Source organism: Bubalus bubalis, chromosome 7 (genome assembly GCF_019923935.1).
Source record: "Bubalus bubalis isolate 160015118507 breed Murrah chromosome 7, NDDB_SH_1, whole genome shotgun sequence".
Lineage (NCBI taxonomy): Eukaryota > Metazoa > Chordata > Mammalia > Artiodactyla > Bovidae > Bubalus > Bubalus bubalis.
In genome coordinates, this window is record NC_059163.1 from 33,986,180 (window position 1) to 34,004,729 (window position 18,550).

The window sequence follows — 18,550 nt, forward strand, 5'->3', positions numbered from 1 at the left end:
GAAGATTTATTGTGTTGTGAGTTTGTGTTTATAGACCTTGCACAGTGTACATCATTATACATTTTGAACTCATTGTGTACAGTTTTGTAAATTTATGAATTCATCTTTTTCTACCTTGTCAGGCATAGAACTAAGTTAATTTTTTGTATCAGAATATCCAGTAATTCTAGACTATTTATTGAAAAGACAGTTTTTTCTTCATTGTTTTTTTGGCTTCTTTATCAGAAGTTCGTTGACCACATATGTGTATGGCTCTTTCTGAATTCAGTATTGTCTTCCATTAGTTGTTTCTGTCTTTCTACTAGTACCATCCTTTCTTGACTACTGTAGCTTTTAAATAAGACTTGAAATCACATGTGCTCTCTGGTGCATTTCTCAGAAAGAAAGTGAAAGTGTTAGTCACTCTGTCATGTCCAACTCTTTGCAACCCCATGGAATGTAGCCTGTCTGATTTCTCTGTCCGTGGATTCTCCAAGTAAGAATAATGGAGTGGGTAGCCATTCCCTTCTCCAGGGGATCTTCCCAACTCAGGGATTGAACCCAGGTCTCCTGCATCTGCAGATCTGAACCACCAGGGAAGCATTTCTCAGAAGGAGTTTAGAATTAACAGTATTCCCCTCTAAATACACACATACTGTTATTTCACGTAGAATTTCAAGAGATTAATTGATCCCTACTTGAATCTTAAATTAAGATTACAGTTACTGATATTGAAAGAACAGGAAGAGAAAGAGAAGCCAGAGCTCATGAAGAGATCTTTGTGACAAATAAGAAATTGTGCTAAAATAATAGCTCTAAAATCCAGTTCTCCATTTTTTCCTTAAAAATACTAATAAATTATATTTTGAAAAACATCATCTTTAAGTATGATAATGAGAACTTTGTGATGAGTGGCCCTTAGATTAGTATGTAAAAGTGCCATTACTCTCTTAATTTTTTTTCTAAACTGCCTTTTAAGATTTTTTTTTTTTAGAATTCTGTTTGTTTATTTATTTTTGACTGTGCTGGGTCTTCTTTGCTGTATGGGTTTTTCTCTAGTTACATCACACGGGGGCTACTCTGTAGTTGCAGTATGCAGGCTTCTCATCTTGGTAGCTTCCCTTGTTGCAGAACACGGACTGTCAAGGGTACACAGGCTTTAGCAGCTGCAACACGTGGGCTCAGTAGTTGCAGCTCCCAGGCTCTAGAGTACAGGCTCAACAGTTGTGATACACGGGCTTAGTTGCTTCTGTAAACTGCCTTTTCTAACAATACATTGCCTCATTTTGTTACTGTTTTACTTTTTATGTACCACTTAACGTAAAATGATAGCTCCTTATCCCTTCTTATCCTTGGACCATTTTATTTTTATTTATCTGGTTCAAGGTTTTACCATGTTTTTTCATTAAAATGTGTCTTTAAAAATTCTGGCTAATTAACATCACAGAACTGGTATCTAAAAAGAACTATAAATGGTTGATAATCAGTTAATTCTAAGTTGTTCCCTAGTGTAACGTGGAGAGTCAAAAAACAAAAATGCATGGGTACTGGTCAAGAAAAATACTGTTTAAATTAACTGACATGCAGTTGGATTTTTTGTTATGAGATTGGGACTTTTTTTAGGATTTAAAAACTACTGTGGAAATTGAGTAGCTCTTTTAAAAGTTAAACTACAGTTATTCTCACATCAAGTCATTGCAGTTTTGCGTATACCATAAGAATACTATTAAGACTATTGTCTCTTGTGGCTTGTGTTTCAGCCTGAAGTAAATTATGACATCGTGCATTGGCTTTCTTGGACTGCCCAAGGCTTTTTACCCCCACTTGCTGCAGCAGTAGGAGGTGTTGCCAGCCAAGAAGTACTGAAAGCTGTAACAGGAAAGTTTTCTCCTTTGTGCCAGTGGGTTAGTTCTCTATTTTAATATTTTTTATACTTAAGGCTGAATTAGTTACCCGTATAAACACATTCTAAGTTACAACATAGTATTGATCAATATAAAAGCAAAAATATATTTTCATGCATGAATTGGGTGTGATGTGCGACCACAATTTAATTCTATAATAGAAACTGACAAGATCATTTGTTGAAGATATTGGTATTTAACCCAGAGTTGCATTCTAGGATGTATTTCTCTCATTTGTGAGAGTAAGGGGATGAATTTTCTATCCTTTTATTTGATTTCCACTACTGTTCGCTTAGCAGTCATGCACTTTCAGGGCTCTTGAACTGTCCATGGAGTTACATTGGCATCATGAATCTTCAGATTCCCTAGCATCTAAGTATAAACTTCTAAAGGTAGAAGGCATAGGAATGATAAAAGTTTGAGACTGTATAGCGTAAAAGCATCAAGGATGAAAAACCCTTGGTTTCTGTTATCAGAAAGAATAACTGGCAAGAGTGTATCAAAGGACACTTTTCAGGCCCTTTATTTTTTGAAAAACTTTGAACATATTGTATTTAAAAGTTTCAAATAGTTTTAATAATTAAAATATGTAAATTTATAATTTATATTTGACAAATGCTATTCAGTCAGTTCAGTTCAGTCGCTCAGTCGTGTCCGACTCTTTGCGACCCCATGAATCACAGCACGCCAGGCCTCCCTGTCCATCACCAACTTCTGGAGTTCACTCAGACTCACGTCCATCGAGTCAGTGATGCCATCCAGCTATCTCATCCTCTGTCCTCCCCTTCTCCTCCTGCTCCCAATCCCTCCCAGCATCAGAGTCTTTTCCAGTGAGTCAACTCTTAGCATGAGGTGGCCAAAGTACTGGAGTTTGAGCTTTACGTCAGTCCTTCCAAAGAAATCCCAGGGCTCATCTCCTTCAGAATGAACTGATTGGATCTCCTTGCAGTCCAGGGACTCTCAAGAGTCTTCTACAACACCACAATTCAAAAGCATCAATTCTTCGGTGCTCAGCTTTCTTCACAGTCCAACTCTCACATCCATACATGACCACGGGAAAAAACATAGCCTTGACTAGACGGACCTTTGTTGGCAAAGTAATGTCTCTGCTTTTGAATATGCTATCTAGGTTGGTCAAAACTTGCCTTCCAAGGACTAAGCGTCTTTTAATTTCATGGCTGCAGTCACCATCTGCAGTGATTTTGGAGCCCAAAAAAATAAAAGTCTGACACTGTTTCCACTGTTTCCCCATCTATTTCCCATGAAGTGATGGGACCAGATGCCATTAAGTAATGCTATTTTGCTAGTGTATTCAGTGGTAAGAGTGGTTTAGGTATAATTGTTAGCAGCATAAGGAATGTAAATTGTGTTTTTAATGTAGAGTCTTATCTTTAAATAAATAATCATTTATTAGCGTTCATGATCACGTTCAAATTAAGCCATCAGTTCAGTTCAGTTCAGTCGCTCAGTCATGTCCAACTCTTTGCAACCCCATGAATCACAGCATGCCAGGCCTTCCTGTCCATCACCAACTCCTGGAGTTTACTCAAACTCATGTCCGTCAAGTCGGTGATGCCATCCAGCCATCTCATCCTCTGTTGTCCCCTTCTCCTCCTGCCCCCAATCCCTCCAGAATCAGGGTCTTTTCCAGTGAGTCAGCTCTTCGCATGAGGTGGCCAAAATATTGGAGTTTCAGCTTCAGCATCAGTCCCTCCAATGAACACCCAGGACTGATCTCCTTTAGGATGGACTGGTTGGATCTCTTTGCAGTCCAAGGAACTCTCAAGAGTCTTCTCCAACACCACAATTCAAAAGCATCAATTCTTCAGCGCTCAGCTTTCTTCACAGTCCAACTCTCACATCCATACATGACCACGGGAAAAAACATAGCCTTGACTAGACGGACCTTTGTTGGCAAAGTAATGTCTCTGCTTTTCAATATGCTATCTAGGTTGGTTATAACTTTCCTTCCAGGGAGTAAGCGTCTTTTAATTTCATGGCTACAGTCACCATCTGCAGTGTTTTTGGAGCCCCAAAAAATAAAGTCTGACACTGTTCCCACTGTTTCCCCATCTATTTCCCATGAAGTGATGGGACCAGATGCCATGATCTTCGTTTTCTGAATGTTGAGCTTTAAGCCAACTTTTTCACTCTCCTCTTTCACTTTCATCAAGAGGCTTTTTAGTTCCTCTTCCCTTTCTGCCATAAGCATGGTGTCATCTGCATATCTGAGGTTATTGGTACTTCTCCCAGCAATCTTGATTCCAGCCCCTGCTTCTTCCAGCCCAGCGTTTCTCATGATGTACTCTGCATATAAGTTAAATAAACAGGGTGACAATATACAGCTTTGACGTACTCCTTTTCTTATTTGGAACCAGTCTGTTGTTGCATGTCCAGTTCTAATTATTGCTTCTTGACCTGCATATAGGTTTTTCAAGAGGCAGGTCAGGTGGTCTGGTATTCCCATCTCTTTCAGAATTTTCCACAGTTTATTGTGATCCACACAGTCAAAGGCTTTGGCATAGTCAATAAAGCAGAAATAGATGTTTTTCTGGAACTCTCTCGCTTTTTCCATGATCCAGCGGATGTTGGCAGTTTGATCTCTGGGTCCTCTGCCTTTTCTAAAACCAGCTTGAACATCTGGAAGTTCATGGTTCATGTTATTGCCGAAGCCTGGCTTGAAGAATATTGAGCATTACTTTACTGGCGTGTGAGATGCGTGCAATTGTGTGGTAGTTTGAGCATTCTTTGGCATTGCCTTGCTTTGGGATTGGAATGAAAACTGACCTTTTCCTATCCTGCGGCCACTGCTGAGTTTTCCTGGCATATTGCTGGCATATTGAGTGCAGCACTTTCACAGCATCATCTTTCAGGATTTGGAATAGCTCAACTGGAATTCCATCACCTCCACTAGCTTTGTTCGTAGTGATGCTTCCTAAGGCCCACTTGACTTCACATTCCAGGATGTCTGGCTCTAGGTGAGTGATCATACCATCATGATTATCTGGGTTGTGAAGATCTTTTTTGTACAGTTCTTCTGTGTATTCTTGCCACCTCTTCTTAATATCTTCTGCTTCTGTTAGGTCCATACCATTTCTGTCCTTTATTGAGCCCATCTTTGCATGAAATGTCCCTTGGTATCTCTAATTTTCTTGAAGAGATCTGGTCTTTCCCACTCTCTGGTTTTCCTCTATTTCTTTGCATTGATCATTGAGGAAGGCTATCTTATCTCTTCTTGGTATTCTTTGGAACTCTGCATTCAGATGCTTATATCTTTCCTTTTCTCCTTTGCTTTTCACTTCTCTTGTTTTCACAGCTATTTGTAAGGCCTCCTCAGATAGCCATTTTGCTTTTTTGCGTTTCTTTCCCATGAGGATGGTCTTGATCCCTGTCTCTTGTACAATGTCACGAACCTCAGTCCATAGTTCATCAGGCACTCTGTCTATCAGATCTAGTCCCTTAAATCTATTTCTCACTTCCACTGTATAATAATAAGGGATTTGATTTAGGTCATACCTGAATGGTCTACTGGTTTTCCCCACTTTCTTCAATTTCAGTCTGAATTTGGCAATAAGGAGTTCATGATCTGAACCACAATCAGCTCCCAGTCTTGTTTTTGCTGACTGTATAGAGCTTCTCCATCTTTGGCTGCAAAGAATATAATCAGTCTGATTTCGGTGTTGAACATCTGGTCAAGTTTTTTTCATTAACTTAAACAAATTCTGTCTGATGTTATTTTAGATGCTGAGATTGTGACTCCATAGATCACTTCCTCTTAGTATATGTAGTAATTATAAGTGACATACCTAAGTTTGAACATAGTACAGGATAGGTAGTTTCCTATCTTAAGAAATCAAATTATTTATTCAAATGTAATTGAAATTGAATGATGCTTCCTAAGTTTATGTAGTTATAGAAAATAGATTTGGAGGTGAAATTTCCTTTTAACATTTAGATATATCATCTGTAAGATGGCTAAAACGACCTGAATCAAATATTATCTTTTTATAATTCCTCCAGATTTAACCGTACTAGAGAAGAGAATTACTTTTTCTAGCAGTTTAGTTTTCTACATAGTAAGCTGTGTTTTTATATTCTACTTTAAGTTATACATTGAAGCAGCAGATCTTGTCGAATCCCTCAGCAAACCTGAACGAGAAGAATTTCTCCCACGGTAATACTGACATTTTTTTGCTTTTTCATAGTTCTATATTTATAAGCAGCACCAAAATTAAAGAATTTTTGTATAAACATGGATTTGTTTTAGATGTGTTTCCTCCTAATTCACTCACTTCTGCAGTCTTTTCTCCTCTATATGTATAGATTGTCATAATAATGCAGTATCTTGTAAACATTTTATTAATATTGAATATAAAGTTTTAAATTATGTATCATGAGAGTGGTTAAGTTTCAGAACACCATTCTGATTTCAGATGAAAACAGTTGATACCTGCATTTTTTATTTATGTCAGTCATTCTTCACTTATTTGGGTTACAGATCTCTTTGAGAATCTGATCAAAGCTTATTAATTCTTTCTCCAAAAAATACATGTAGCCCAAAGTTCTGCTTTCAATTTAAGTCGGTTAACAACTTCAAAGCCCATCCATAGTCTTCTGTATGAACCTTTGTAAAATCCCTGCCTTAAAAATGTTTTTCTAGATAAACTTAAGTCACCTTCATTCAAGTCATGAGGAGTTATATTAGTTCAAATGGAAAAAAGAAAAGCCTGATTTCTTGATGAGGTTTTTTTCTTTTTCAATTAAAATTAATTATCTGTTAGTTTGGAAGAAGCTCCTAAAGAGTATTCTATTTAAAGTAAAACATTAAATTGGTACCAGTAGTAATGAAACTAACCTTAATTTTTTTATGCCTTTCTATTTTTTTGGTTTGTGTTGTTTTCTCCAGAGGAGATAGATATGATGCCTTACGAGCCTGCATTGGAGACACTTTATGTCAGAAGCTACAAAATTTGAATATCTTTTTAGTAAGTGGGAATAATGATGAGAATAAATAGTACAGTCAAACTGCTATAGTGCATCAAATTAATTTGTTAAAAGAGTACCATTTCTAAATAATATAGTAGATATTCAGGAAATTTTTAAAACAGGAATTTTTAAACTGTAGCTTACAGGCCAAATCCATCCTACTGCCTGTTTTTATAAAGTTTCGTGAGAACACAGCTAAGTCCATGTATTCATAGATTGTCTATGGCTTCTTTTATAGTTTGACAGTGGCAGTTGTGTAGGTGTAACATTGACTGTCTGGCCCTTTATAGAAAGAGTTTGCCAACCCATCATCTAAAGAATTAATACATGTAAAATTAAAATATAATAGTTTTGAACATTAAATGATTTTCTAGAAATACATTAAAAATTGTGGGTGGTTGGAGGTTCTTTGTTTTTTCTTGTTAAATGTAAGAATATGTAGGTGGATCAGTGCATTGGGCAGGGAAGCTCCTCAGTAGCATAAAACTTCTTCTACTGCCATAACTGTTAAATTGGTCCTAAAAATACTGCTGATTTTTAATATTCCTTTTTTAAGTAACATTTTGAAAGTCAGCAGTTATTGCTAAGCTTTCACTTACATGTAGAACTATTGTTAGTTTTTATTTAAAAGTCTTAGAATAGTTATATTCATCAAATTAATTTAGAAAAGTTTCTGCAAACAAGTAATCTTTTTAATTAGAATGTTACACTCTTTCATGCTGGCTGTTTCCATCTTATATAAAAAAATGAGTTCAATGTTTGGCTTTTGTTTGAAATAGTAAAATGTCTTCTGTTTAAAAGAATTGTAAATACTATGCTTTTCCTTCTATGATTTACATATTTTTTTCTTTAGCTGAAACATTCATGATACCATGAACCATTAAATATTTTAAAATAAAATAATTTTAAATATTCACATTATTTTTAAAAGTATGTTATTATAACAGCATTTGAAGAAAATTATGATGAAATTGCTCTTTAGTAAGTAGAAGTTTTAATATTATTTAACCTGATACATTTTTTCTTCTTCACAGGTAGGATGTGGAGCCATAGGCTGTGAAATGTTAAAAAATTTTGCTTTGCTTGGTGTTGGCACAGGCAAAGAGAAGGGAATGGTAAGTTATAAATCCTTGAGACTTAAAAAGTTATATTTCTCTGGCTGCCCGTTTTTGAACCATATTTGACTGCCTGGGTCCAAAGCATTGATTTTGAGGGTAGGGTATTAGGCTACAAATTGGATAATTCTACCCTGACCATTTTTCAAAATTCATGTAACTTTGTGGCAAGTTACTTGAGTTTTCTGCTCCTCACTTTCTTTCTTAATTTACTGTGAAACTGTTATTGTACTACTTGCCTCATAATTATGAAGATCAAATATGAATGGGCTTTTCAAATAAAAAAAGCACATTAATATTGTTATTTCATTAGATACTACTTCTTATTAAATAAATATTTAAGATGAGAGAAGTTAACATTAGAAAGTTGCAGAGTACTCAGATATTGTTTCAATTGGTGATCAAAGAAGAATGAGTAATAAAAACATTGGTATATATTATAAATTAAGATGATATATATGAGTTAATTGGAAAATCATGTCATATATTTAAATAAAAATATATTTCATTGATGCTGCTTGCCTTTAAAATGTAGTAGTACCTGCAGTAGTGATATCATAGATTTACCATGATGCTTACTAGTAATTAAATGACTAAAATTTGTGGAATAGTTCATGTTTTATAGCTTATTAAGCTTACTATTACAGTCATAGGCAGACCTCCTACAGTTATGTTATTCTTGCTCAGTTCAGTTCAGTCACTCAGTCACGTCTGACTCTTTGCGACCCCGTTGACTACAGCCTGCCAGGCTTCCCTGTCCATCACCAACTCCCACAGCTTACTCAAACTCAGGTCCATCGAGTTGGTGATGCCATTGACTCATCGATGGGTGATGCCATCCAACCATCTCATCCTCTGTCATCCCTTTCTCCTCCCACTTTCAATCTTTCCCAGCATCAAGGTCTTTTCAAATGAATCAGTTCTTTACATCAGGTGGCCAAAGTATTGGGAGTTTCAGCTCCAGCATCAGTCCTTCCAATGAATATTCAGGACTGATTTCCTTTAGGACGGACTGGTGGGATCTCTTTGCAGTCCAAAGGACTCTCAAGAGTCTTCTCCAACTCCACAGTTCAGAAGCATCAATTCTGCTCTCAGCTTTCTTTATAGTCCGTCCATACATGACTACAGGAAAAACCATATCCTTGACTAGATGGACCTTTGTTGGCAAAGTAATGTCTCTGCTTTTTAATATGCTGTCTAGGTTTGTCATAACTTTTCTTCCAAGGAGCAAGCATCTTTTAATTTCATGGCTGCAGTCACCATCTGCAGTGATTTTGGAGCCCAAAACAATTAAGTCTATCACTGTTTCCATTGTTTCCCCATCTATTTGCCATTAAGTGATGGGACCGGATGCCAGGATTTTGGTTTTCTGAATGTTGAGCTTTAAGCCAACTTCTTCACTCTCCTCTTTCATTTTTATCAGGAGGCTCTTTAGTTCTTCCCTTTCTGCCATGAGGGTGGTGTCATCTGTGTATCTGAGGTTATTGATATTTTTCTCGGCAATCTTGATTCCAGCTTATATCTCATCCGGCCCAGCTTTTCTCATGATGTACTCTGCATATAAGTTAAACAAGCAGGTGACAGTATACAGCCTTGATGTACTCCTTTCTTGATTTGGAACCAGTCTGTTGTTCCATGTCCAGTTCTACCTGTTGCTTCTAGATCTGCATACAGATTTCTCAGGAGGCAGGTCAGGTGGTCTGGTATTCCCATCTCTTTAAGATTTTTCCACAGTTTGTTGTGATCCACACAGCATTCTTGCTCAACATTTCCTAAATTGTTTTCCACAAACCACTATTAGTTCTGCTGACTTTTAAAATATTTCTAAAAAAGAAAAGAAAATCCTTGGTTGTGTTAAGTTTGAATAACACCTACTTTACTCCTTAGAAATTCATAATACGTATCAGCATATAAAAAGTCAGGAAAAGAGCTATAGTAAATAAACCAACTTACTTTAAGTAATAAAACAAGATAAGTTAATCGGGCAGTCTTGAACCTACTGCAAATATTATATAAATTATTCTTACTGTGTAAATTATTCTTTTATAAAATATTTACCTGTGTACCCAAACTTAACTAGAAGGAGGTAAAGAGAAATCCCTGGGTTCCAGGAACCAAGAGGGAAATTAGTCCCTGACCTAAAAGCTGTGGTAATTCACAAGTGTTCTGGTACATTAACTATTAATAGAAAGGGAAGTCATTTGTGAGAAATTGCAACTCAGCATGCACCATGCTGGTATATGGGTCCAAAATTTTATCATATAAAATTTTTAAGTAGATAAAAGAATACAACAAATTTGGGGGTGTTGAAACCTCTAGATTAAACAATGGCAAAACTGTGTTATGGTGATACATACTGAGCATACGTAGGACTATACAGCAAAATCAACATCCATTCAAGACAGTCTACAATGGAAAATGACAAATCTCTAGAAAAAGGTACCACCTGAAAAGTGAAAGTCACTCAACTGTGTCCTACTCTGTGACCCATGGACTATGAAGTCCATGGAATTCTCCAGGCCAGAATACTGAGTGGTAGCCTTCCCTTCTCCAGGGGATCTTCCCAACCCAGTGATCAAACTCAGGTCTCCCACATTGCAGGCAGATTCTTTACCAGCTGAGCCACAAGGGAAACCCACCACCTGAAAGAATCAGCCAATGAAAATAGAAGAATTAGTTCTCCAAGAAATACAGAAAATAGAAGTGCTACAAATAATGTAACATACAGACTCTAAAGTTAAAAATGACTAAAGACATAGAGTAATGAAAACATGAGATGGGGAAGGAAATTTTTACCAAAAGCCAAGGAAAAATTTCTGTATAGTCAGTGAACTTAAAATTCAAATGTAGCTGAAGTGAGAACTGATGACTAAGAGATAAATAAAATTCCTAGAACGTAGTGTAGAGAGAGTCTTTTTCTTTTTTAATGAAAGAGGATACATTTGCACAGTCTAACATAAATGTAGAATTTCCAGAGAAAGTAAAGATAAGGAAGAAGTAAGGATAATGACAGAAGTTTGCAAAAGTGAAGAAACAAGTGTGTTCTGATTAAAAAGCTAAATTAATCCCAAAAAAATCAAATGCAGAAATGAAAAAGATTACAAAAAATGATTACTTGGTAGACTTCTTAACCAGCAATAAGTACACACCTGAAGATAGGGAAGCATATCTTCATAGTACAAGTGACTTATCAACCTAGATTTCTATATCCAACTAAATTATCTTTTGAGAGAATTAAAGATAACTGATAAGTAAAATGATGAAAGATTATCACTAGTTCTCAGTGAGTGAACTATGGGATTAATACAGGCAGTGTGTGAAGCCAAGGGTAAGTAGAAGCATTTGACAACAGTCTTAGGTTTAGATAAGCATTGATTTTTAAAACCTTTAATTAAAATGTTGACATTTTGGAATGAAATGGCTAAAAATAAGTAAAATGTTCCTTGATATCACAGAAAATAGAAGGGAGAGTTCAGATATCCTCCACTGTTCTAGAGGAAATGAAGAGTTTCATTTTAGATCTTAAGTCACATGTACATGTTAAAATTTTGAATATCACTGCATAAAAACAGAGATTTAACTTCCATACCAGTTCGTGAGGGGTTAAAGGAGGGTTCAGGTCAAGAGTACTTGATCAATTCAGTAGAAGACAAAAAAAAAACCCACAAACACAGGGTGGATTAAAAAGTGGGCTTGGGGGAAGTGGAAGAAAAAGCCTTTTAATCAGTAATCACAATAATTAGAATTATTATATATATAATTATTAATTATAGTTAAACTTTCTGTTAAAAGACATTTTCTGTGCTTTTCTTCCTCCTATTTCAAGGAAACACCTAACACATAATAACATAGAACTATTGAAAGCAACGGAGAAGGCAATGGCAACCCACTCCAGTACTCTTGCCTGGAAATACCATGGACGGAGGAGCCTGGTGGGCTGCAGTCCATGGGGTCGCTAATAGTCGGACACGACTGAGTGCCTTCACTTTCACCTTTCACTTTCATGCACTGAAGAAGGAAATGGCAACCCACTCCAGTGTTCTTGCCTGGAGAATCCCAGGGACGGGGGAGCCTAGTGGGCTGCCGTCTATGGGGTTGCACAGAGTCTGACACAACTGAAGTGACTTAGCAGCAGCAGCATTGAAAGCAAAAATCTGTATATATCAGGGAAATAGCTAAAAGAAAATGTGTTTGAATACCAGTAAACATCTAACAGCTGGAACACATTCTGCTTCTAGTGAAATCTACAAATACTAGCTTAAGTGACAAATGAATTATGACTACTTTTAAAATTATCTTGGCTCTGTTTACTTTCATCTTGCATCCTTTAAAATGGAGGTATGCAAATTTTTTCTTAACCAGACTAACTGTTCTAGGTTTGTGATGTTAAGTCTGTCATAGTTACTGAGCTCTGCCATTGCAGTATAAAAACAGCCATAACCAATACTTAAACAAATGGTGTGACGGTGTTCCAGTAAAAATTATTTACCAAAACAGCTGCCTGCACTCTAGTTTGTACACCTCTGCTTTAGCAAGAGTTCCTTTCAAATTGAAACATGTAAGTGTTCTTTTCAGTCGAGATTGAAAATAAACATGTATAGAAAAAAAAGAGCCGAATCTTCTATGACTAACCCATTACATGTTTCTAAAATGTTATAGTGATATTTAGCCTCTATTTTGTTATGAAGAAAAAAGTTGTTTTGATCAGGATCTGCAATTTATTTTAGCTATTTTGTTTGACATGTTCCTATGCTAAATATTATCTTTAATTGCTAAGTCGCTTCAGTTGTGTCTGACTCTGAGTGACCCCATGGACTGCAGCCTACCAGGCTTCTCCGTCCAAGGGATTCTCCAGGCAAGAACACTGGAATGGGTTGCCATTTCCTTCTCCAATGCATGAAAGTGGAAAGTGAAAGTGAAGTCGCTCAGTCGTGTCCGACTCTTAGCGACCCCATGGACTGCAGTCTACCAGGCTCTTCCATCCATGGGATTTTCCAGGCAAGAGTACTGGAGTGGGGTGCCATTGCCTTCTCCAAAATATTATCTTTAAATATAAGTATAAAAACAGTAGTATTGGTAACCAGTTTTGAGTATTTTTTATTATAACTTTTACCATGCAAAATAATTTATAACTTGTGGGAGTTAGTCATTCAGAGGAAAACGAAGTCAATTTAAACTTATCTCTTATGTAATTTCAGGCATTTTTTTTTCTTTGATATTAGGTTACAGTAACAGATCCTGACTTGATAGAAAAATCCAACTTGAATAGACAGTTCCTATTTCGTCCTCATCACATACAGGTCTGTTGTTATACTGATTCAAATTTAAATCCTCTGTTGTATTAAATAGAAAAATAGAAAATGGTGCTTGAACAAGTGTAGTATCTTTATTTTATTAGAATCTCTCAAATTATCAAATAATGGGAATGACAGGGAAAATACATAATTTTATTTTAATATAAAAATTATTTTTGTATTCTGGATGTTAAAATTTGAGTTGTGAATCATGGGCAATATTTTTTCATTTTATAATCAAGATGTATCATATATTTAATTTTAAAAACATCTAAGGATATAAAAACAGGTTCCCTGATTTGAAGTTTTTTATAGGTGACAGATTTGACACTGTTTTTTTTTTAAGTTTTATTACAAAACAGATAAAGTTTAAGAGAATTTTTTGCTCTTTTGATCTTGTTTGATTATTTAATAATCCATTTTGATTGTAAACCAGTGCTTATTTTCTGTCTTTTTTTATAGAGGTCAAAATATTTGTCAGGAAAAGAAACAGCCAAGTAACTTTGCTCTGACTTTAGAAATGTTTTTTCACTTTATTGTTTTACAGCTCATTGAGAATCTTAGTAAATAAGCTTAGAAATGTCATAAACAGAAAGATAAAGCATACTTTTATATAGTCGTATAAGTGGCATAGTTAACCAAATGGCTCACCTATCCAAATATAAAGAACTAAGTAAAGGGTCTTTAATGAACTAAAATTTATGTCATAATATTCATTCACTGAACTTTGTGCATTTTACTATTAAAACTATTAAGGCCTGTTTGCTTTAAACTTCTAATGTTTACAGTTTGTAACACTTGAAATGACACCAGTGGTTTTAAAAAATAACTAAAACAAATAATTTATTAAATATATCCATCCAGAAATGGTAAATTTTTTTTAAAGATTATAGTACCAAAATGTTAAATTACCATACCTCTAAGCTCATTTTCTGCAGAACTTACGTTTCTGATATTTTGCTGAATGTGTTCAAAACTTTTTGTAGGCACTTAACCAATTCAAATCTCATTAATAGAGAAAAATGTTCTTTTAATTTTACTTGTAACTAATATTTTAAGAATTCTAAAGCATATAACTCTAAAATAGAGGTTTTTATATTTTTCATAATAATGTGTGAATTATTAATTCTAATATGCAGTATTAAATGTAGCATGACCACAACGAATATAATTTTTACAAACTAAAAATGAAAACCAGTCTCATTACATTATTCTTCATATGTAAATTGTATATGTTCAGTCATGGTCTATTTTTCCTGTTAACATTTATTTCCTCTGTTTTTATATATTGTTTAGAAGCCTAAAAGCTGTACTGCTGCTGATGCAACCCTGAAAATAAATCCTCAGTTAAAGATAGATGCACATTTGAACAAAGTATGTTCAGCCACTGAGGCAATTTACAATGATGAGTTCTATACTAAGCAGGATATAATTATTACAGCATTAGATAATGTGGAAGCCAGGAGATATGTAGACAGGTATGTTCTTAAAATTCAGGTTCATAGAAATTGTCTTTGTTTTGTTTTTACTTCATTTTTTATACCTATTTATTGAACAATTACTGAATTTTCTGGTTATTCTTTATATTCCTATTATAGTTCTTGAACCCAGAACTTCTGATGATTTTCATTATAGATAGGATAAAATTTTAAATCTTTAAAATGACCTAAATTTTTTTCATAGAGTATCTGCCACCTGTCCATGACTCCAGCTTAAAATTTGCTATTTTTCCCTGGCTCTCCTTATTCTAGCTATATGTTCTTTCTTTCCATTCTTACAGGGGAACATCTAACACATTTCACCTCAGGGACTTGCACATACTCTGCTTCAATCTCAAGAAATTGTGTTTATATTCCAAAAGTCAAGCCCAAATCTACCTACTTACTCTTCACTTCCTTTAGTTTTTTTCCCCTCATCCTTTTAGTTTCAGCCTGAATGTCTTTATTGAAACAGACTTTCTTTAACCCCTAAATTCTAAATTAGATCCTTCTCTGATAATCTTTCACAATACTGTTTTCTTCCTTCATAGCACTTATTTTTATTGACATGCATATTTATTTAATGTTTGTTTCTTCACTAAATCATTTATTCGGTTATTATTTATTTTCCCATCACTCTATCTTCAGTGCCCAATACATGATGTCATTCAGTAGATATTTTTTAAATAAGTAGATGAATAAATTACTGTGATGTACATACCTTATATAATCTTTCTTACATGTTTATATGACTCTTTAATGTTAGAGTGCTAGAGCAGATTTATTAGCAGGAATATTTACCAGTTGAGATTATAGTGGAAAGTTTGTAATCTTGGCCAGCAAAAAACAAAAAGAAACTTTAAGAAATTAAAGTATATAGAATATAGATATTGTAACTCTTTAGAAAGAAGGTTTGGGATAAAGAAAATGTTGAAAAGATATAGTAAGGTGTATTTGTGCTCAGTCACTTCAGTTGTGTCCCAGCTCTTTGTGACGCTACGGACTGTAGCCTGCCAGGCTGCTCTGTCTATGGGATTTTCCAGGCAAGAGTACTGGAGTGGGTTACCATGCCCTTCTCTAGGGGATCTTCCCAACCCAGGGATAGAACCTGTGGCTCTTGCATTGCAGGCAGATTCTTTACCACTGAGCCACCAGGGAAGTCTATAGTAAGGTAGATATATACAGAGAGAGTTTTATTTATATATATATAGTTAGAGAGAGAGAGAGAGAGTCAGAAAATACAGAAAATAACCAAAGAAGAAATAGAAAGCAAGAGAAGAAAGAGAAATACATTAATTAAGAGTTAACTCAGAAGGAAAAAAGCCCACAATTTTGTAGGCATTTTAGAACAAGATAAATATAGTGTATCTTATGCTAAAACTACTAAATTTTGGTAATGGAAGGTAGAGGCAAAAGTTGCTACATTGAGCAGCAAAGTTTATGGGAGGAAGGGGATGGAAATAATAAATGGGTTTTTGGTTTAAATGTATCTGTTTCCTAAAATATTATATCCAAGAAGTGATCAGCATGTGTAATGGTCAGTAAACATTGGTAGAATATCCTCTGCTTAACGTTGTTATTGCTAACTTCTGTTTGTTACCTATCTTCTTTTCACTTAGCCGATGCTTAGCAAATCTACGGCCCCTCTTAGATTCTGGAACGATGGGCACTAAGGGACACACTGAAGTTATTGTACCTCATTTAACTGAATCCTATAATAGTCATGTAAGTGAACTAGTTTTTTTAAGTAAATGTTTATTCTTTATATCTTACCATTTTTCTGTCTCATGATTTGTTTCTCTTTATCAGTCAGCACATTTGGTTAAGCATCCTTAATCTGTTCTGATTTTGATCTGCCAATGATGTTTGTGCATATATGCGTAGACATTTTTTTAAATGTAGTTAAACTTACTTTCTTGTTGTTGTTTTATTTGCCAAGTCATGTCTGACTCTTACTTACCCCATGGACTGTAACCCACCAGGCTCCTCTGTCCATGGGATTTCCCAGGCAAGAATACTGGAGTGAGTTGCCATTTCCTACTGCAGGTGATCTTCCCGGCTCAGGGATTGAACCTGTGCCTCCTGCATTGGGAGACGGGTTCTTTACCACTGAGCCACCTGGAAGCCCTAAATGTATTTTTTAATCATCAGAATTTTGTTTTTGGTCTTTCTGGAATATTATTCTTATGAGTTTACTGTTTCTTATTGCTGCTTGATTAGTTTCCTAACAACCTTAGTGACCCACCCAAAATCTTACTGAAGACTCAGTTTCTCCATATGAGGAACCAAGCCATTTATACCCATGTATTTTATATAAATGATATAGATGTAACTTTTTTTTAACCTCTACAAGTGATATTGAGATACTACTAAATTTAAAAATCACTAGTCTAGGAAATAATTGTAGGCTTTAAAAAGAATTTTAAAAAGGTTAGCCCTATTTGTAAAATTGAAAGAATATTATTTTTTAAGCATAAACATTCCCTTTATTTAATGGATATATATGGTTTAGTAAAATTTTTAAATTTTAATAAAATTTGTTTCCCCCTCTACTCTCATGAAATCAGAAGTTATATAGTAAAGACATGATAAGAGACAAAGTTGATAAGTTTGATTTGAAGTAAATTAGATAGAGAAAATGATGATATGCTGGGGTCATTGTGGAAGATTTTTGAAATAGAGAATGTTGCAAATTTCTGAAAGTCCTGATTCTCTCATACTACCACATCTTTCCCAAACCTTCTCCTATTGATTTATAGACTGTGCCTTCATATTCAAGAAAACTAGAATTAAATGTTCCTTCTGACTTTCCTCTCAGCTTATAAAATATTTCGTGGTATTTTATAGATCAACAAAGTAAAATACAAATCTCTAAGTAAGGACTTCCCTGGTGGCCCAGTGGTTAACAGTCCACCTGCCAGGGCAGGGAACATGGGTTTGATCTCTGGTCCAGGAAGATTCCACATGCCGTGGGGCAGCAGAGGCTGTGTGCCACAACTGCTGAGCCTGTTCTCTAGAGCCCACGGGCCACAGCTACTGAACCTGTACTCGGCTACTGCTGAAGCCTGTGTGCCCTAGAGCCTGTGCTGCTTAACAAGAGAAACCTGCACACAGCAACTAAAGAGTGGCCCCCTCCTGCTACAAGTAGAAAAAGCCTGCATGCTGGACCCAGCACAGCCATGAAATAAAAAATTAAAAAATAATAAGCACAATTCTTTATAATAACAACAAAAAAAAATCCCTAAGTAAAAAGAGACAAAGTTATTTGTTTTAGATTGGGTAAGCCAGTAAGACTAAACGTACAAAAGTACCCTGTAATAAATATGAATTTCTTCATTTTCACATGACACAACAAAGACATCTGTCATTTATATAATACATGCTTTCTGTAAGAGACCATACCAAGCATCAAGAGCACATGATTCCTGTTTGCAAATATTGTTTCTCCCTGGAGAAAGAAACTCATGGTATGCTGAGCACTGTATTAGCAATTCTCTAATTACTTTTCAAAATAAACAATGTTATAAAGTTTTAAATGTTACCTTTATGCTTTGAGAAAAATAAAATAATTATATATGGTAGTCTGTTATGGTACTACATGATACCAGAGGAGTTTGTTGTTACCTTGCCATATAAACAAGTCTGTTGAGTGTCAAAAGAATCAATGTTTCCTCTTAATGCCTAGGAAAAAGATTTTTTTAAAGTTGGATTTATTTCATTTTTTCATTTTATTTTTCAATGGTCTTAAAACACTCAAGTAAATTTAATCCATTAAAAATTGTCATTGCTGTTAA

The 18,550-nt window shown here is 35.1% G+C and overlaps 1 protein-coding gene across 1 annotated transcript in view; it reads left to right on the top strand.

The window, feature by feature from the left end:
• Window positions 1–18,550, top strand: part of UBA6 (ubiquitin like modifier activating enzyme 6) — an 88,679-nt gene that overhangs the window by 50,992 nt on the left and 19,137 nt on the right. Inside the window, exons 14-20 of the mRNA XM_006079842.4 lie at window positions 1,740–1,883; window positions 5,990–6,057; window positions 6,790–6,868; window positions 7,904–7,984; window positions 13,207–13,284; window positions 14,575–14,756; window positions 16,376–16,481. Of these exons, the coding sequence (XP_006079904.2) occupies window positions 1,740–1,883; window positions 5,990–6,057; window positions 6,790–6,868; window positions 7,904–7,984; window positions 13,207–13,284; window positions 14,575–14,756; window positions 16,376–16,481 (738 nt within the window). The remainder of the gene's footprint in view (window positions 1–1,739; window positions 1,884–5,989; window positions 6,058–6,789; window positions 6,869–7,903; window positions 7,985–13,206; window positions 13,285–14,574; window positions 14,757–16,375; window positions 16,482–18,550) is intronic.